We start from the raw sequence: 22,175 nt of genomic DNA, 5'->3' as shown, positions 1-22,175 counted from the left end.
CTTTTGATACAGTTGACCATGACTTGCTCCACGTAAAATTATCACACTATGGTATAAGAGGGCACTCCCTCAACTACCTCAAGTCATACCTCAGCAACAGAAGCCAATATGTGTACGCAAATGGGGCAAACTCTTCTGCACAACCAATTACAGTTGGTGTCCCACAGGGAAGTGTCCTTGGCCCTCTTCTCTTTCTCCTATACATAAATGACCTACCAAATGCTTCTCAATTACTCAAACCCACACTATTTGCTGATGACACAACATACGTCTTCTCCCACCCGAGCCCAGTCACGCTAGCCAATACTGTAAATACCGAATTACAGAAAATATCTACCTGGATGAGTACTAACAAACTTACACTAAACATTGACAAAACCTACTTCATTCAGTTTGGTAACAGAGCTACAGATGTCCCTCTTAACATAATGATAAACGGATCACCTATCACAAAGCTAACAGAGGGAAAATTCTTAGGAATCCACCTTGATAATAGACTCAAATTTCATACACATATACAACAAATTTCTAAGAAAATTTCCAAGACTGTAGGCATACTATCGAAGATACGGTACTATGCTCCACAGTCAGCCCTCCTGGCCCTATATCACTCTCTTATTTACCCCTATCTCACCTATGGAATTTGTGCATGGGGCTCAACAACAAGTAACCATCTCAGACCACTAATTACCCAACAAAAGGCTGCAGTTAGAATGATAACAAATTCTCACTACAGGCAGCACACCCCACCAATATTCAATACACTCAACCTACTCACCATACAAAACATCCATACTTATTACTGCACCTATTACATACATAGAACACTCAACTCTGATATTAACCCTCCCCTCAAACATCTCCTTGCCAACCTCAACAGAACACATGACCATAACACAAGGCACAGATCACTCTTTGATATTCCTCGTGTCCATCTCACGCTATGCAAAAACTCAATGCACATAAAAGGCCCTAAAATCTGGAATTCATTACCTGTAAATATAAAAGAAACACTACCTGTTTATAAATTCAAGTCTCTTCTCAAAGATCACTTACTCACCCCAAAACCAAATAAATTCAAAGCAAAATTTCACACAAAACTGTCTGAAATCTGAGAAGTCCAATATCTGGTTTGTGCGAAATCCAGGGTTCCACTGTACTATATGTAAAAAGAATGTTTCTTTTTAGGTCACCCTGCCTCTGTGGGAGACTGTTGCTGCACTGGAAAAACAAATTATTTAGTACTGTACATACCTGGGGTATACCTGGAAAGTATTTCAGGAGTCAACATCCCTACAACCCAGTCTCAGACCAGGCCTCGTGGTGGATCGGGGTCTGATCAACCAGGCTGTTATTGCTGACTGTACATAAACCAATGTGCAAACCACAGCCTGGCTGATCAGGTACTGACTTTAGATGCTTGCCCAGTGACTTCTTGAAGACAGCCAGGGATCTATTGGTAATCCCCCTTACGTATGCTGGGAGGCAGTTGAACAGTCTTGGCCCAACACTTATTGTGTTGTCTTAGCGTACTCATGGCGCCCCTGCTTTTCATTGGAAGAATGTTGCATCTCCTGCCGAGTCTTTTGCTTTCACAGGGACTGATTCGTCCTTCTAGGACTTTCCAAGTGTATATTATCTTGCATCTTTCTCGCCTGCATTCCAGAGAATACAAATCAAAGGACTTCAACCGTTCCCAGTAATTTAGGTGCTTTATCATACTTGTGTGTGCCATGAAAGTTCTCTGTACACTCTCCAGGCCAGCAATTTCACCTGCCTTGAAGTAGTTAGTGTACACCAGTATTCCAGCCTAGTTAGAACATGTGATCTTAAGAGAATCACGTCATGGGCTTGGCGTCCTTAGTTTTGAAGGTTCTCATTATCCATCCTATCATTTTTCTAGCAGACGAGGCAGATACATTGTTGTGGTCTCTGAAGGCGAGATCCTCCGACATTATCACTCCCAGGTCCTTCACATTACTTTTTCGCTCTATTGTGTAATTAGAATATTTTGTATACCCTGATACAGCTTCAATTTCCTAAAGTGTTCCATATCTGAATAGTTGAATTTTCTCTTCATTGAACTTCATATTGTTTTCAGTGGCCCATTTGAAGATTGGTTGATGTTGCTTCTAGTCTTGCAGTGTCTTCAATGGAGGACACAATCATGGCAATTCGGGCATCATCTAAGGAATAGTATGGGAGCGAGTACTGTGCCTTGTGGAACAGAGCTTTTCACTGTAGCTGCCTCAGACTTTACTCTGTTTACTATTACTTTGTGTTTTATTTGTTAAGAATCAATTTCTTATGCTTATTTTATAACAACTGCCAAAGATGAGGCAAATGCAACAACACAAATTTTGCAGTTACTGCATTGAGTGTTCCAAATTTTTATAGTGCCTTTTGTTCTCTGTTGCTAAGATGTTACCAGAAGCTGATGCTTCTGACTATTTGGATTTCAATTACAGACTTTATTTTCAATATGTACTTCCAACATATTTCAACCTGACAGCATTGAAATGATGCTCTCGTGTGTGTTAGGTTAATCAACAATACAGTACTTGCTCTACATTGAATGTTATGTAGTTCAACAGTACAGTACTTTTTTCTTGTTTGGAAGTCATGGGTCCTTTCCTCATCCACTATTTGTTTTCTCTTCAACTAACCAACACAGAATGTAATCACACTATCTGGTTAGCATGCAAGTCAAACAACATTCATTAAACACTACAACACTGGCACTTATTGCACACAAGTTCCCCATTTGTATTGAATATCTAGCAGTGCTATATACCCCTTTATACCATTTCTTCAGCACCAACATTTAATTCAATTTCAATGGCTTATACCAATGAATAGCAGGAATATTTTTAGATCACATTCTATAGTCTACTGTTCTCCACAGCAATGGACAATAAACTTACTTATTTTCTTACATAATAATAATATATGGTACATATTATCATTGTGGTATGTCCTCTTTCTGGCACAAATCATTCAACAAGGTATACAAGGCTTCATCCTTCATCTTGCTTCCTCCACTGAAGATCTCTGGGTACAGGTTACACATCCTTTGATGGCTGCTTTCTCAATGTCAATAATTAGTCACTCCCAGTCATGTCTGAGCTTGTGGAATACTGGTGTTGCATCTACAAGAACTCTTGTTCTTTTGCAAAATGTCAAATAAGTTGGAGATCACTTTTGAACATCATCTGTACTTTGCAGCCCAACTCCCATGTCAGCCATCTTTTTTTTTTCAGCTCACAGTACCTGCATTAGTTTTCAGAACCAACTGTCTGGTTTACAGCATGTTTTCCTCAAGATACTCAATAGAGACCTGTGGTAACCTTGGCACTGACAATGATGGTGAGTATCTTCTCCTGATGATGAAACCTGGTGCACAAGTCTAACCAAAACAGTAAATAGTCCTGAGCCAAGGATTTTCATATTAGGCTTCTAAGGAGCCAAACAGCTGGGAGTTTTGCATCATTGCTACTCCCATGCTATTTATTTTTTAACATCTGAAACTGGAAGTTAAAAATGTCGACCTTACGTCAGCTCCCACAAACATCACAACAAATAAGAACTATTAAAACCAGCATACATAAAAACACGAATACCTGTTATTCAATATTCTCAACTATCTCAAATTTAATCATTCTTTGAATAAATAAACAGAAGATAAATGCTTTCTCCATAGGTAGTAGGTTGGTAAGACAGCAAATGCCCAGGGAGGTACTACCGTCCTGCCAAGCGAGTGTAAAATGAAAGCCTGTAATTGTTTTACATGATGGTAGGATTGCTGGCGTCCTTTTTTTCTGTCTCATGAACATGCAAGATTTCAGGTACGTCTTGCTACTTCTACTTACACTTAGGTCACACTACACATACATTTTTTTTTTCCAACAAGTCGGCTGTCTCCCACCAAGGCAGGGTGACCCAAAAAAGAAAGAAAATCCCCAAAAAGAAAATACTTTCATCATCATTCAACACTTTCACCACACTCACACATTATCACTGCTTTTGCAGAGGTGCTCAGAATACAACAGCTTAGAAGCATATACGTATAAAGATACACAACATATCCCTCCAAACTGCCAATATCCCAAACCCCTCCTTTAAAGTGCAAGCATTGTACTTCCCATTTCCAGGACTCAACTCCGACTATATGAAAATAACCGGTTTCCCTGAATCCCTTCACTAAATATTACCCTGCTCACACTCCAACAGATCGTCAGGTCCCAAGTATCATTCGCCTCCATTCACTCCTATCTAACACACTCATGCACGCTTGCTGGAAGTCCAAGCCCCTAGCCCACACACCCCTCTGGGTTTTCTGGTATTTTCTTTCTTGTTCTTGTTTATTTCCTCTTATCTCCATGGGGAAGTGGAACAGAATTCTTCCTCCGTAAGCCATGCGCGTTGTAAGAAGCGACTAAAATGCCGGGAGCAAGGGGCTAGTAACCTCTTCTCCTGTATATATTACTAAATGTAAAAGGAGAAACTTTCGTTTTTCCTTTTGGGCCACCCCGCCTCTGTGGGATACGGCCGGTGTGTTGAAAGAAAGAAGAAATGCTTTCTCAGAAGACATTTTCAGAAGTACTATTGGCCTTCATCCACGATAATGACGAGTATATTTTAGCAAGATACACATTAGTACAAAGGAGTGCCACAACTGGGTGTACATGCCAAAAGCCCCTTTATATAAAGAGCATTATGGGCAGCTTACTCAAGGCCAAGTGAAAATAAGGAGTTGCAAGGCAGAATAGAATAAGCAGCAAATTCAAACAACGAAGAAAAATGTAGATATTGGAGAGATTGGAGGTAAGAAACTCAAGTTACTATATTTTGTTATTAGGCTCTGAGCCAAACTTACAGATGCAGAAGATAATACAGTGGAACCTCAAAAATCGAACGTATCGCATATTAAACGTTTCGAAAATAAGACCATTTTTTCGGACAAACTGTGTCCCTATTATCGAACGCGCCCCTATTTTCGGACCGCCGGGTACGGGACCTGTCCGCTGGCTCGCTCTCTCCGCGTCCCCGCGCAGGCGCCGTGAGCAGTCTAGCTTTGTTTATGCTTGAGTGAACACTAACCTGCGATCTCATTCACACATTTTACGATTATTTAATTGTGTTTAGTGCTTGTGGGGCTGTGAAATAAGCTGCCATGGGCCCAAAGAAACTTACTAGCGGTACCCCTGTGGTAAAGAAAGTGAGAAACACCATAGATGTGAAGAAGGAAATAATACAGAAGTATGAGACTGGAGTGAGACTTGTTGAGCTTGCCAGGATGTACAGAGGACTGTGGACAGTTATTTTGCGAGACAGATGATTGTGGAGTTATTTTGTGAGAGACTACTGTGGACAGTTATTTTGTGAGACTGGGGTCCAATGACTCAAGCTGGTCCTAGTGGCATTAAAATACAGAGAAGGGAAGCAACCCCAGAGAGGGCTTTGATACTGGAAGTCCTCATGGAGGGGGATTCTCCTTCCAAACAATAACCCCAACTCCCTCTCTTCTCCTCCCTATCTTCCAGATGCCATCACCAATCTTCAATAAAGGCAAGTAATTTTTTTTTTTTTTTTTCAACAAGTCGGTCGTCTCCCACCGAGGCAGGGTGACCCAAAAAAGAAAGAAAATCCCCAAAAAGAAAATACTTTCATCATCATTCAATACTTTCACCACACTCGCACATTATCACTGTTTTTGCAGAGGTGCTCAGAATACAACAGTCTAGAAGCATACACATATAAAGATACACAACATATCCCTCCAAACTGCCAATATCCCAAACCCCTCCTTTAAAGTGCAGGCATTGTACTTCCCATTTCCAGGACTCAAGTCCGACTATATGAAAATAACCGGTTTCCCTGAATCCCTTCACTAAATATTACCCTGCTCACACTCCAACAGATCGTCAGGTCCCAAGTACCATTCGTCTCCATTCACTCCTATCTAACACGCTCATGCACGCTTGCTGGAAGTCCAAGCCCCTTGCCCACAAAACCTCCTTTACCCCCTCTCTCCAACCCTTTCGAGGACGACCCCTACCCCGCCTTCCTTCCCCAATAGATTTATATGCTTTCCATGTCATTCTACTTTGATCCATTCTCTCTAAATGACCAAACCACCTCAACAACCCCTTCTTCTGCCCTCTGACTAATACTTTTATTAACTCCACACCTTCTCCTAATTTCCACACTCCGAATTTTCTGCATAATAAGTAAATATGTTATTTTATATTACTATACAGTAGGGCCCCACTTATACGGCTGGTTAGGTTCCAGGCTACCGCCGTAAAGCGGAAACCGCTGTAAAGTGGAACACCCTTTTTTTCCACTTACAAATGCATACAAACACTAGATAACAAGTTTACACTAACATATATTAAGTTAGCAATAGAACCAGGCATCAAAAAACAATAAAAAAGTACAATACACACATAGTGCACTCATTACTTACCTTAAAATATTTATAGTCTTAATCTAGGGTGAGACAAGTAGTATTTATTGTAAGAAATCAAGTGTGGTATGTATGGTAGTCAGCTGGGCTACCATACCAGGCCACCCCACCCACACATATATTCTATGATATTTAAGCATCCCAGAGCGATAAAATGTATATACAGTTCACTCATTACTTACCTTAAAATATAGGGTGAGACAAGTAGTATTTATTGTAAGAAATCAAGTGTGGTATGTATGGTAGTCAGCTGGGCTACCATACCAGGCCACCCCACCCACACATATATTCTATGATATTTAAGCATCCCAGAGCGATAAAATGTATATACAGTTCACTCATTACTTACCTTAAAATATAGGGTGAGACGAGTAGTATTTATTGTAAAAAATCAAGTGTGGTATGTATGGTAGTCAGCCGGGCTACCATACCAGGCCAACCCACCCACACATATATTCTATGATATTTAAGCATCCCAGAGCGATAAAATGTATATACAGTTCACTCATTACTTACCTTAAAATATAGGGTGAGATGAGTAGTATTTATTGTAAAAAATCAAGTGTGGTATGTATGGTAGTCAGACGGGCTACCATACCAGGCCAACCCACCTACACATAATATTCTATTACATTTAAGCATCCCAGAGCGATAAAATGTATATACAGTTCACTCATTACTTACCTTAAAATATATGTAGTCTTAATGTAGGGTCAGGAGTAAGTAAACGAGATAAAATGAATAAATGAGAGAGAGAAAGAATGAGTGCATGAGAGAGTACAGGCGCAGAGTTATGTAAACAAACCAGGCGAAGGCAAGTTTTGTAAACAAAGTGTACACGTCTGGTTTGTGTACAAGTTACATTGTGTACAGGTTGTCTCTACATTGATACGGTAGAATAAATAAAGAAGAACACTCCCATTCTCATTCTCAAGGTGGGGGGAGCCGTATAGCGAGTTTTGGTCATAATTTGAAATGACCGTATTAGCGGAATGCCGTAAAGTGAAACGCCGTAAAGCGGGGCCCTGCTGTACATAATTAAAGACTATAGCATTTGTTGTGTGTATGTAAAACTGTAATTAATCTCTATAAAATGTATTTTTTGGGGAATATTTTTGGGTTTCTGTGTGACTTTGTAAATGGTCCAAGTCGGACCGAAACGTCGTCGTAAGCTTCTCTCTTTTATGTGTGGGTTATTTGTGTATGGATTAATTGTATTTCTATTATTTCTTATGGGAAATATTGCTTCGAATTTCAGACTTTTCGAATTTAGAACTAGCTCCTGGAACGGATTAAGTTCGAAATTTGAGGTTCCACTGTAGCTACACAGTCTCACGAACAGATGAAATATTAAAAAATAGAGTCGTTCTTATCTGGGTTTTGGCCAAGGTGGTGCTTACTCGATTACCAGAATCTTTGTTTATACTGAGCTTAGAAGCTGTACACAATCCACCAGTTTAGGATGTATAATATAACATAGCTAACATTTTGAGTAAAAGTTTATGACATGATAAAGAAAGCTCTTCTGCAATCATTAGCCAGGCACACTAATTTACCTTTGTCATAATGAATGCCCAAAGATCACAAGATGTCAGCTCATTATCAAACCACTTGGGCAAGATGGACTACATCCAGTGAAAAATTTGTTTGTATTAGAAATCCCAAGATACTGTTGGCAATTTTTCAACAGAAATTAGTTTTTTTAATGAAGTAACTTCAATGAGCAAAAGAGCAATCCACATGTGCAACAATTTGGTATCTTTACTGACATGTTTCTTTTGCTCAGCACTGTTTTTTTTTCTAGTCAAAATACAGATACAGTAGAAGTTATGGAGATGTATCTACAAGTTGATTAGTTCTTCAGCCCTCATCGAGGCTATGGAGCTGAACACACACCAAGGTTGAAGGAATGACCACCTCAAAATTACTACTACTCCAGACTGAAGAACTGATTGTCTCATATCTACTTCTTAGTATTATACTCTACCATTAATGTAATGAAACTTCTGCAAGTCTTGTATGTATGTTACCTTACATAGGTGACCCGAAACTTGCTTTAGAATTTGCATTCACTTTAATGCGCTTTTAAAAAACATGCTTTAAAAATTGTATTTACTTTAAAACAATAATTAAGATAAAAATATTGGACTGTGCTGTCAGCCTGCCACTTAGTGAATATAAAGTCTGCAATTTGAATAAATCAATCAAATTTGTAATTAGCATACATGAAGTACAACCAATAGGCAAAATTACTGCTTTATACCTCACAGTCATACGTCATTCAATGTCACTGAAATTAATCAGAAACTTCACACACCTAAGAAGGGGCAAAAGACAGCTACCACTAAACATGATTTGATCAATAATTTTTTGTTAAGGAAAAACTTAACTTGAGGCGGACCATGGGCACCCTTGTCAAAAGCAAGATTTTCATTTTTTTTTTTTTTTACCAGTGGGAAGTGGCCAGTGTGCTTAGCAATTGAAATTTAAAGCAATATGTACAACTGTGTATATGTATTTTTGTATTTGTATACCTCTTACTGCATGCGAGTACATACAGTACACATTAGGGTGGCCCATGCTATACTTTTTTTTTTTATTAACACACTGGCCAATTCCCACCAAGGCAGGGTGGCCTGAAAAAGAAAAACTTTCACCATCATTCACTCCATCAGTCTTGCCAGAAGGGTGCTTTACACTACAGTTTTTAAACTGCAACATTAACACCCCTGCCTGCACTCTTAAGGAGGAGTGTTAATGTTGCAGTTTAAAAACTGTAGTGTGAAGCACCCTTCTGGCAAGACAGTGATGGAGTGAATGATGGTGAAAGTTTTTCTTTTTCGGGCCACCCTGCCTTGGTGGGAATCAGCCAGTGAGTTATTTTTTATTTTATTATCACACTGGCCGATTCCCACCAAGGCAGGGTGGCCCGAAAAAGAAAAACTTTCACCATCATTCACTCCATCACTGTCTTGCCAGAAGGGTGCTTTACACTACAGTTTTTAAACTGCAACATTAACACCCCTCCTTCAGAGTGCAGGCACTGTACTTCCCATCTCCTGGACTCAAGTCCGGCCTGCCGGTTTCCCTGAATCCCTTCATAAATGTTACTTTGCTCACACTCCAACAGCACGTCAAGTATTAAAAACCATTTGTCTCCATTCACTCCTATCAAACACGCTCACGCATGCCTGCTGGAAGTCCAAGCCCCTCGCACACAAAACCTCCTTTACCCCCTCCCTCCAACCCTTCCTAGGCCGACCCCTACCCCGCCTTCCTTCCACTACAGACTGATACACTCTTGAAGTTATTCTGTTTCGCTCCATTCTCTCTACATGTCCGAACCACCTCAACAACCCTTCCTCAGCCCTCTGGACAACAGTTTTGGTAATCCCGCACCTCCTCCTAACTTCCAAACTACGAATTCTCTGCATTATATTCACACCACACATTGCCCTCAGACATGACATCTCCACTGCCTCCAGCCTTCTCCTCGCTGCAACATTCATCACCCATGCTTCACACCCATATAAGAGCGTTGGTAAAACTATACTCTCATACATTCCCCTCTTTGCCTCCAAGGACAAAGTTCTCTGTCTCCACAGACTCCTAAGTGCACCACTCACTCTTTTTCCCTCATCAATTCTATGATTCACCTCATCTTTCATAGACCCATCCGCTGACACGTCCACTCCCAAATATCTGAATACGTTCACCTCCTCCATACTCTCTCCCTCCAATCTGATATTCAATCTTTCATCACCTAATCTTTTTGTTATCCTCATAACCTTACTCTTTCCTGTATTCACCTTTAATTTTCTTCTTTTGCACACCCTACCAAATTCATCCACCAATCTCTGCAGCTTCTCTTCAGAATCTCCCAAGAGCACAGTGTCATCAGCAAAGAGCAGCTGTGACAACTCCCACCCTGTGTGTGATTCTTTATCTTTTAACTCCACGCCTCTTGCCAAGACCCTCGCATTTACTTCTCTTACAACCCCATCTATAAATATATTAAACAACCACGGTGACATCACACATCCTTGTCTAAGGCCTACTTTTACTGGGAAAAAATTTCCCTCTTTCCTACATACTCTAACTTGAGCCTCACTATCCTCATAAAAACTCTTCACTGCTTTCAGTAACCTACCTCCTACACCATACACTTGCAACATCTGCCACATTGCCCCCCTATCCACCCTGTCATACGCCTTTTCCAAATCCATAAATGCCACAAAGACCTCTTTAGCCTTATCTAAATACTGTTCACTTATATGTTTCACTGTAAACACCTGGTCCACACACCCCCTACCTTTCCTAAAGCCTCCTTGTTCATCTGCTATCCTATTCTCCGTCTTACTCTTAATTCTTTCAATTATAACTCTACCATACACTTTACCAGGTACACTCAACAGACTTATCCCCCTATAATTGATGGGATAAAGATAGAAATGTTAAAAGCAGGTGGGGATATAGTTTTGGAGTGGTTGGTGCAATTGTTTAATAAATGTATGGAAGAGGGTAAGGTACCTAGGGATTGGCAGAGAGCATGCATAGTTCCTTTGTATAAAGGCAAAGGGGATAAAAGAGAGTGCAAAAATTATAGGGGGATAAGTCTGTTGAGTGTACCTGGTAAAGTGTATGGTAGAGTTATAATTGAAAGAATTAAGAGTAAGACGGAGAATAGGATAGCAGATGAACAAGGAGGCTTTAGGAAAGGTAGGGGGTGTGTGGACCAGGTGTTTACAGTGAAACATATAAGTGAACAGTATTTAGATAAGGCTAAAGAGGTCTTTGTGGCATTTATGGATTTGGAAAAGGCGTATGACAGGGTGGATAGGGGGGCAATGTGGCAGATGTTGCAAGTGTATGGTGTAGGAGGTAGGTTACTGAAAGCAGTGAAGAGTTTTTACGAGGATAGTGAGGCTCAAGTTAGAGTATGTAGGAAAGAGGGAAATTTTTTCCCAGTAAAAGTAGGACTTAGACAAGGATGTGTGATGTCACCGTGGTTGTTTAATATATTTATAGATGGGGTTGTAAGAGAAGTAAATGCGAGGGTCTTGGCAAGAGGCGTGGAGTTAAAAGATAAAGAATCACACACAAAGTGGGAGTTGTCACAGCTGCTCTTTGCTGATGACACTGTGCTCTTGGGAGATTCTGAAGAGAAGTTGCAGAGATTGGTGGATGAATTTGGTAGGGTGTGCAAAAGAAGAAAATTAAAGGTGAATACAGGAAAGAGTAAGGTTATGAGGATAACAAAAAGATTAGGTGATGAAAGATTGAATATCAGATTGGAGGGAGAGAGTATGGAGGAGGTGAACGTATTCAGATATTTGGGAGTGGACGTGTCAGCGGATGGGTCTATGAAAGATGAGGTGAATCATAGAATTGATGAGGGAAAAAGAGTGAGTGGTGCACTTAGGAGTCTGTGGAGACAAAGAACTTTGTCCTTGGAGGCAAAGAGGGGAATGTATGAGAGTATAGTTTTACCAACGCTCTTATATGGGTGTGAAGCGTGGGTGATGAATGTTGCAGCGAGGAGAAGGCTGGAGGCAGTGGAGATGTCATGTCTGAGGGCAATGTGTGGTGTGAATATAATGCAGAGAATTCGTAGTTTGGAAGTTAGGAGGAGGTGCGGGATTACCAAAACTGTTGTCCAGAGGGCTGAGGAAGGGTTGTTGAGGTGGTTCGGACATGTAGAGAGAATGGAGCGAAACAGAATGACTTCAAGAGTGTATCAGTCTGTAGTGGAAGGAAGGCGGGGTAGGGGTCGGCCTAGGAAGGGTTGGAGGGAGGGGGTAAAGGAGGTTTTGTGTGAGAGGGGCTTGGACTTCCAGCAGGCATGCTTGAGCGTGTTTGATAGGAGTGAATGGAGACAAATGGTTTTTAATACTTGACGTGCTGTTGGAGTGTGAGCAAAGTAACATTTATGAAGGGATTCAGGGAAACCGGCAGGCCGGACTTGAGTCCTGGAGATGGGAAGTACAGTGCCTGCACTCTGAAGGAGGGGTGTTAATGTTGCAGTTTAAAAACTGTAGTGTAAAGCACCCTTCTGGCAAGACAGTGATGGAGTGAATGATGGTGAAAGTTTTTCTTTTTCGGGCCACCCTGCCTTGGTGGGAATCGGCCGGTGTGATAATAAAAAAAAAAAAAATTTTTGCACTCTCTTTTATCCCCTTTGCCTTTATACAAAGGAACTATGCATGCTCTCTGCCAATCCCTAGGTACCTTACCCTCTTCCATACATTTATTAAATAATTGCACCAACCACTCCAAAACTATATCCCCACCTGCTTTTAACATTTCTATCTTTATCCCATCAATCCCGGCTGCCTTACCCCCTTTCATTTTACCTACTGCCTCACGAACTTCCCCCACACTCACAACTGGCTCTTCCTCACTCCTACAAGATGTTATTCCTCCTTGCCCTATACATGAAATCACAGCTTCCCTATCTTCATCAACATTTAACAATTCCTCAAAATATTCCCTCCATCTTCCCAATACCTCTAACTCTCCATTTAATAACTCTCCTCTCCTATTTTTAACTGACAAATCCATTTGTTCTCTAGGCTTCCTTAACTTGTTAATCTCACTCCAAAACTTTTTCTTATTTTCAACAAAATTTGTTGATAACAGCTCACCCACTCTCTCATTTGCTCTCTTTTTACATTGAGTTAATAAAAAAAAAAAAAAAAAGTATAGCATGGGCCACCCTAATATGTACTGTATGTACTCACATGCAGTAAGATGTATACAAATACAAAAATACATATACACAGTTGTTTATATAGCTTTAAATTTCAATTGCTAAGCACACTGGCCACTTCCCACTGAGGCAGGATGATCCTAGAAAGGAAATCATTCAAAATAATAATAGATCTAGATTACACACATTCTGAAAAATGCATCAGCCAAAAAAGTCAATTTACGTAGAAGAAAACTGTGGAATCCAATAACTATAAATAATTAAATGAATTTAATAACATTAATTCTATACATAAAAGTAAATAACACTATCTCTGCATCCAATAAACTCAAATCTGTATTTAACTGATTTCCCCATTTCATCTACAGCTTGCCTTTAATTTTTTCTAGGAAAAAAAAAAAAAGTGCATCAACACAGAAAGAAGTGTTAATGAGTAGGATCTTTCACATCACAGCAGTATACCCTGAGTATATTGCTGGAATTCTCTCTCATCCACTTGTTCAACATTCTTGTTGCCTGTCACTGTAGAAATCTACACTCATTCAAGGTTGTAATTAGTAGGCCTCACCTGATGATGGAGCAAGATTTGGTGTAATCTCTTAGTTACTTCATCACTAACATTGTGAAGACCATCAATAGTGCCATAATTACTGCCTCTACTGCTGTCACCACCATTACCAAACCTGTAAAGTAATCAATTTGAGCCCCACATGAAAACTTGAAAACCTTTTTATAGAGAATGGAGTCAGTGTACCCTTGCAAATACAGCAGACCATAACCTTTCATGTCTTCACCTAACGTGTTTCTGCCTGTTTGCCACGCATTTATTGTATTTCATCCTTTTGCTCTGGAGGTTTCTACCTTTTGAAGTGGCTTTACCCATCTCCACCTTGCACCCAGCTGTGGCCAGCCATCACAGTGACACAGGTGGGTCAATTTTCCTCCCCATCACAGGCCTCTTATGTAGGGTAGACTTAGCTTTGTTTACACCCAACCCTCTTGCCTCTCACCCATGCCATCACCAGTTGCCTCGCCTGTAAAACCTCTCCTCACTTAGCAAGGTACTCGTTTACCAACCACTCAGACTGACGACCAGCTCTCAAACCAGTATGCAAACCTAAATAATGTATATTAGAGCTGATTTCCTCTATTCTGTTTATTACAGTATACAGTACACTACTGTATATTTACAATATACCAGAAATGTTATAAATTGTGCAAAGGTGACATTAAAAAATATCTAAAGATGGTTGACACAAACTCAATACCAGTATAGAAAGCTCCTTGCTTAACCCTTTCAGGGTTGGTGCTGTACTAGTACGGCTTGCACACCAGGGTTGGTGCCGTACTAGTACGCCTAAATTCTACCGCCTTCAAATCTAGCGAGAGAAATTGGTAGGCCTACATATGAAAGAATGGGTCTATGTGGTCAGTGTGCACAGTATAAAAAAAAAATCCTGCAGCACACAGTGTATAATAAGAAAAAAAAAACTCCAAACGTGTTTTTGGTTTAAAACAGCGACTTTGCAGTGTATTTCCGTATGCTATTTATGGTTGTATTCTAGTTTTCCTGGTCTCATTTTATAGAATGGAAGACATATTAAGGAAATTGAGATGATATTTATTGGTTTCACAATGAAAAGTACCTTGAAACTGAGCTCAAAGTAGGAGAAATGTTCGATTTTTGCCCAAGTTCAAAAGTAAATAAATCAAGCCATGTGTCCAAAACAAGTCAATTAGTGAGTCTAATATTCTTTCACAAGTGCACTGATATTATTTATACCATTTCTACACCATTTCTATACTAATGCAGTAGTCTGCATAACAGTAAATCTTCTATTTTTTTGTGAAAATAAAAATTCAAAGTGGAAAGCAAAAGAAATATAACAGAGGCATGGAGATGTGACTAATGAACAGAGGAAATGTTATTTTAGTGCCAGGAATGTGTCTTGTTTATTCTGGACCCTATTTGGAAATTGGCATCTTTTGAAATTTGTGTGAAATTGGCAGAATTGCTAATTTCAGACCACTTTACTGGATAGTTGAAATTGGTAAATGATTGGTTTCTTGTACTCATTCGATAGAATAAATGAATTTTAGTGAAATAGTTATGATTTTTGTCGACTGGTACATTGGAATTGGCTGAAAATAGGGCTCAAAGTGGGCAAAATCGCCAATGAGTAAACATTGTCGAGACCGCTAACTTCGCGAGAGCATAATTCCTTAAGTTTTCCATCAAATTTCACACTTTTGGTGTCATTATGATCGGGAAAAGATTCTCTATCATTTCACAAGAATCTTTTTTTTCCCCCCGAAAAATTTCCAACCCTGAGAACAAGTTTTGGAGAGGGCCTGCCGACACTGAAAGGGTTAATGACCAATTCGCTTAACAACCTACTCTTAGGAATAGAACCCCGTCAAGTGAGAGGCTGTATTATCATTCCATTTCCAATCTTTTTTATCACTCTGTCATGTCTGGATAGTTATGGCATAAAAAAAAGGAAATCTAGTCTAAGTGAAAGTGCCACAAAGTTAAAGCATGACACTATGCCTCTTATGAAGAAAACAGTTAACAGATATGCTGAAAGGTGGTGCAGGTATTGATACAGCCAAAGCCTATAGTGTAAAGGAATCAACAATTCATTTAATTCAAGACAATGAAGAGAAAATAAAAGCATTTGTAACGTGTAACCCAAATTGTGACATGCTGAAAAATTTGGAAAATAGTCAATACACTTAAATGCTGAATGACTGGATTCATGAGAAAACAAAACAACATGCACCACTTATTTACTTGTGATCTGTGAGAAAACCTTATCTTACTATCAGTTTGAGAGCAGGAAGGAAAGCCTGCAAATGAGTGAGCCTTTAGTCATGAATGGTTTAATCATTTTAAAGTGCACAGTAAACTTCATAATGTAAAGTTCTGTGGCAACTGCCTCTGCTGACTACATAGCAGCAGATAATTTTCCCACCAAGTTCCTGGAAATTATTTCCGAGGGTGGCTGTGCACCTTAGCAAGTGAGGAGACAGGATTATTCTGGAAGATGACGATTTCTCAAACTTCCACAAGTACACAAGAGAAAAATGCTCCTGGATCCAAGGCACCAAAGGGTTATTTCAGCTTGCCCATATCCATCATTTGGGGTATAAGCAAGCATGTATAATACATGCACACGTAGTTGCTGATGAAACTTCTTCAGTTGCATAATCTGCAAAAGTTTTTTTTTTTTTTTTTTTTTTTTGAGGCATGGCAGTCAGTGGCACACTGGTCATGTGAGAGGAGTGATTTCTTGTATGAAAATAACTAATTTTATCTGTTCCCTAGTATATCTTCTTTTATTGTAACTGCTTTTACATAGTTAAGATACTTACCTGTTTTTAACTTTTAAATATAAATAATAATCATCACAAGGACCCCAACGGAAATAAGTCACTCTCTGATTTTTTGGGGTTATCCCAGGTTCTCTACACACATGCTGCTATGTATGATAATCTATGTAACTACTTGCGAATACTTGAATAAACTTACTTAGGTTAGAATACACTTAACCCAACAGCTAACCACCTTATGCTACCTTTAAAATACCCCATAAATCAGCACAAGTTGGTTAATAAAGTTAACCAATTTGACTTACACAGGAAAGTTCATCACTGCTACTTCCAGAGTGAAGAGCTGAAATTTACATCTACGCATATTTACATGTCTTGAGATGGAGGACTGTCAGGATTTCTTTTTCATTTACAAAACTGCATCGCTCTAGGCCTTTCAACAGTTAACCTGTCTACTGTAGCACCAGGGTGGTGCGGCAACACAGGATATTTTAAATTACGCTAGCCGAAATTAGTGCCAGACTAGTCATGGCCAATCTGTACTATTAGGTATACAATAAATACTTTAATACTAAAAAAAAAAAAAAAAGCAATAAAATGCACTATTCTGATATAATGAACACCACTACTAGTCTGTTATATTGAGAGTTTACTGTAGTTAAGAACTGGTCTAATGGTCGAAATCTGAAGCTTAAAGTAAATGTGTACAGTAGGACCCCTAACTTACAATGTTACTGCTTTCCAGAAAATTCATGGCAAGTTGACTGTTCAGTACTCAACCTCTCCCCCTCCCCCCTCCCCATTTTGATCACCAAACTTCTAGTGAGAAGGTATTTGGTGATCAGTACAACAGTATGTGAACTGCAGGTGTTGTGACCTGGTTTGTGTGTATTATTTATCTGATGACAGAAACAGAAGTGGGCATAAGGCAGTCGGTTGCTGGTCATAACTTGGTACATATTATACACACACTGAGCATTGCAATGTCCACAAAGTAGAAAAAAAAAGTTTCATGTGCCACGTAAATCTTGCAGACAAAATCAGCAGACCCAATTTGTTCACCTAACACATACTGGTGGTGTAATCCATAACAACAGGTCTCTAAATAAGTTCATTAGTGTGCATTCACCTTTCCTGTGTCTTATTTCATGATGGTGAAGCAATATCATCAATGTCACATCACATCTGTCATGCCACCGACATGCCATGAAATACCTGCACCTCATCAATACCAATGCCTGCACCGAGTCTGAGCATATGTTTGTGCTCCACACACTGTTCCCTACATGTCTGTCATGTTCACACAAGAAATCACTGAATAAGGGGCTTGTATACCAGTTTACTGTGTATAATGTATGCTCCTTACCCATGTATGGTTCCATCACTGTTCTCACCATATCACCTGAGATACACAATAACTTCCTGGTATCTTTCAAAGTTTTGCCAACTGTGTACACAATCTGATCCAATATCAGGCCAGTTTCACATTCACACAACACAGACAATATAACTTTGAACAGCATCAAACATTTGTCGAGGACAAGGTTCAGATAAAAATACTCACTGAACTTCCATATGAGACACACAACATCCCTAAGCTTGTACAACTCTTTGCTTTTATTGGACCTCTTCTCAAATGAGAGGAGTACTATAGCATATGTAGCAGCAGGATAAATATGTTGGAAACGAGATCACTGAAGCCGGTATACTGCAATATTATACTTATACACAAGTGGCATAAGCACTATGGCAAAGAATATGTACATTTCAGCCACAGTTGTGTCCTTCCGCTGGTGCTGCCACGACTGTGGTGAAACTAACGTGTTCACCATTGTATATTGGAAGTAACTGTTGGTTTCCCTCACTATGATGTGAATCAGGGAGGTCATCAAAATATTGATCAAAGAATACAAGTGGTGTGTGTGTGTTAGTTACCATTTTGTCCTAGGCACATGTCGATTAGACACTAGGCCTGCTGTATAAGCGTGTGTGTGTGTGTGTGTGTGTGTGTGTGTGTGTGTGTGTGTGTGTGTGTGTGTGTGTGTGTGTGTGTGTGTGTGTGTGTGTGTGTGTGTGTGTGTGTGTGTGTGTGTGTGTGTGTGTGTGTGTGTGTGTGTGTGTGTGTCACTTGCATGCGTGGAAATTTGTGTTCATACGAGTCCTTCGTACACCTTTTGTGTGTGTGTGTTAGTTACCATTTTGTCCTAGGCACATGTCGATTAGACACTAGGCCTGTTGTATAAGCATGTGTGTGTGCGTGTGTGTGTGTGCGCGTGTGTGCGCGCGCGCGTGCGTGTCACTTGCATGCGTGGAAATTTGTGTTCGTATGAGTCCTTCGTACACCTTTTGTGTGTGTACTCACCTATTTGTACTCGCCTATTTGTGGTTGCAGGGGTCGAGTCATAGCTCCTGGCCCCGCCTCTTCACTGATTGCTACTAGGTCCTCTCTCTCCCTGCTCCATGAGCTTTATCATACCTCGCCTTAAAACTATGTATGGTTCCCGCCTCCACTACATCACTTTCTAGGCTATTCCACGGCTTGACTACTCTATGACTGAAGAAATACTTCCTAACATCCTTTTGATTCATCTGAGTCTTCAACTTCCAATTGTGACCTCTTGTGTCTGTGTCCCATCTCTGGAACATCCCGTCTTTGTCCACCTCGTCTATTCCGCGCAGTATTTTATATGTCGATATCATGTCTCCCCTGACCCTCCTGGCCTCCAGTGTCGTCAGGCCGATTTCCCTCAACCTTTCTTCGTAGGACAATCCCCGTAGCTCTGGGACTAGTCTTGTTGCAAACCTTTGCACTTAAACTGGTGCTGCATACTCCAGTATGGGCCTGACGTAAATGGTATACAGAGTCTTGAACGACTCCTTACTGAGGTATCGGAACGTTATCTGTAGGTTTGCCAGGCGCCCGTATGCTGCAGCAGTTATCTGATTGATGTGCGCCTCAGGAGATATGCTTGGTGTTATACTCACCCCCAGATCTTTTTCCTTGAGTGAGGTTTGCAGACTTTGGCCATCTAAACTATATTGTGTCTGCGGTCTTCTTTGCCCTTCCCCAATCTTCATGACTTTGCATTTGGCGGGGTTAAACTCAAGGAGCCAGTTGCTGGACCAGGCTTGTAGCCTGTCCAGGTCTCTTTGTAGTCCTGCCTGATCCTCATCCGATTTGATTCTTCTCATTAACTTCACATCGTCCGCAAACAAGGACACTTCTGAGTCTATCCCTTCTGTTATGTCATTCACATATACCAAGAACAGCACAGGTCCTAGGACTGACCCCTGTGGAACCCCACTTGTCACAGGTGCCCACTTTGACACCCCGTCACGTACCATGACTCGTTGTTGCCTCCCTGTCAGGTATTCTCTGATCCATTGCAGTGTCTTTCCTGTTATGTGTGCCTGATCCTCTAGCTTTTGCAGTAACCTCTTGTGAGGAACTGTGTCGAAGGCCTTCTTGCAGTCCAAAAAAAAATGCAGTCGATCCACCCCTCTCTCTCTTGTCTTACTTCTGTCACCTTGTCATAAAACTCTAATAGGTTTGTGACAGGATTTTCCCTCCCTGAAACCATGCTGGTTGTCAATTATACACTTGTTTCTTTCCAGGTGCTCCACCACTCTCCTCCTGATGATCTTCTCCATGACCTTGCATACTATACACGTTAGTGATACAGGTCTGTAGTTTAGTGCCTCATGTCTGTCCCCCTTTTTAAAAATTGGGACTACATTTGCCATCTTCCATACCTCGGGGAGTTGCCCAGTTTCAAACGATGTGTTGAAGATCTTTGTTAATGGCACACACAATATCTCTGCTTCCTCTTTAAGGACCCACAGAGAGATGTTGTCTGGTCCCACCACCTTTGAGGTGTCAAGTTCGCATAGCAGCTTCTTCACCTCCTCCTCGGTTATATGTATCTCATCCAGCACTTGCTGGTGCACCCCCCTGCTCTGATTTCCTGGAGTCCTACTGGTTTCCACTGTAAATACTTCTTTAAATCTTGTGTTGAGCTCCTGACATACCTCCCGGTTGTTTCTTGTGAATTTCCCATCACCCTTCCTCAGTCTGATGACCTGGTCCTTGACTGCTGTTTTCCTCCTGATGTGGCTGTACAACAGCTTCGGGTCAGTCTTGACTTTCGATGCTATGTCATTTTCGTATTGCCGCTGAGCCTCCCTTCTTCTATGTGCATATTCATTTCTGGTTCTTCGGCTAATCTCTTTATTTTCCTGAGTTCTCTATCTTCTGTACCTTTTCCATTCTCTAGTACACCTAGTTTTTTGCCTCCCTACACCTTTGGGTGAACCAAGGACTCATTCTGTTCTTCCCATTATTTCTGTTTCCCTTGGGAACAAGCCTCTCCTCTGCCTCCTTGCATTTTGTTGCCACATAGTCCATCATTTCTTGTACTGGTTTTCCTGTCAGTTCCCACTCCCACTGAATGTCTTGAAAGAAGTTCCTCAAGCCTGAGTAATTCCCCCTTTTGTAGTTTGGTTTTTCCCACCCTATTCCTGCTGCTCTCTCCACTTGGAGCTCAACTATGTAGTCGAAGAAAAGAACCACATGATCACTAGCTCCCAGGGGCCTTTCATACATGATATCCTCGATGTCATAACTACTCAAGGTGAATACAAGGTCCAGTCTTGCTGGTTCATTCTCTCCTCTCTCTCTCTGGTAGTGTCTCTAACATGTTGATGCATGAGGTTTTCCAGTACCACATCCATCATCTTGGCTCTCCATGTTTCAGGACCCCCATGGGGCTCCAGGTTTTCCCAGTCAATCTCCTTGTGATTGAAATCACCCATAACTAGTAACTTTGCTCCCCCCATGTGTGCTCTCCTGGCCACCTTTGCTAGTGTCGACCATTGCTCTGTTGCTCTCATCGTATTCTTCTCTTGGCCTCCTGCAGTTCTGTGGTGGGTTGTACATTACTGCAATTATCACCTTATGTCCTTCAGACTGGATTGTTCCTACTAAGTAGTCCCTTTCGCCCGTGCCATCCATTCCTTCCATTTTCTCAAGCCCCCACTGGTTTTTAATGAGCAGTGCAACTCCTCCTCCCCCTCTCCTCCCTCTGTCTTTCCTGAGGATTTGATATCAGGATGGAAAGATTGAATCTGTTATTATTCTGGTGAGTTTTGTTTCTGTGAGTGCTATCATGTCTGGGGATGTCTCCTCAATTCTTTCGTGTCACTCCTCATACTTATTTGTTATTCCATCTGCATTTGTATACCACACCTTCAACTTCTTTTCTAAGATTGTGGTCTGGGAGGTGTATTGGGGTTGGGGAAGTGGGAGACCTGATAGGGAACTATGGGTGGTTGCTGTGGGGGTGGAGTTTGTAATGCAGTGGGTGGGGGCATTGGATGTGGCATGGGTGTTTTGGTTTAGAGTGTTTGGTTGCACTGGGGTTGACCTGGTTGGGAGGCTTCTATAGGAAGTTGTGAGGGAGGCTGTATTTGATCTTCCTGTGTCTGGGATCTCCTGTCCGTCTTCTCCATCCCCTCTCTTTCCTCCTTTCGCCTTTGTACCATCTCTCTCTGTTTCTGCCTTTCTGCTTGTGTTCTGTCGCGGTCGAGATACACCTTCCTGTATGCCAGCATGTCCCTTAATTGTGGTTTCTCCCGCAGGATCCTGTTCCGAGTCAATTCTGCCTT

General features: G+C 40.9%; 1 protein-coding gene across 5 annotated transcripts in view; it reads right to left on the bottom strand.

Annotated features, from left to right (window-relative positions):
• The window catches only part of LOC128688147 (phosphatidylinositol-3,5-bisphosphate 3-phosphatase MTMR3), a gene marked incomplete at its 5' end in the record, with an annotated part of 289,396 nt that overhangs the window by 106,178 nt on the left and 161,043 nt on the right, over window positions 1-22,175 (bottom strand). For all 5 annotated transcript variants that reach the window (XR_011392521.1, XM_070089333.1, XM_070089331.1 and 2 more), the window contains 1 exon segment: window positions 13,747-13,861. Coding sequence is in view for 4 of the 5 variants with exons in the window: in XM_070089333.1 (XP_069945434.1) it covers window positions 13,747-13,861 (115 nt within the window).

The sequence above is a fragment of the Cherax quadricarinatus genome, chromosome 2 (assembly GCF_038502225.1).
Source record: "Cherax quadricarinatus isolate ZL_2023a chromosome 2, ASM3850222v1, whole genome shotgun sequence".
NCBI lineage: Eukaryota > Metazoa > Arthropoda > Malacostraca > Decapoda > Parastacidae > Cherax > Cherax quadricarinatus.
Note: the sequence above shows the minus strand (reverse complement) of the source record. Positions and strands in the feature narration are given on the sequence as shown.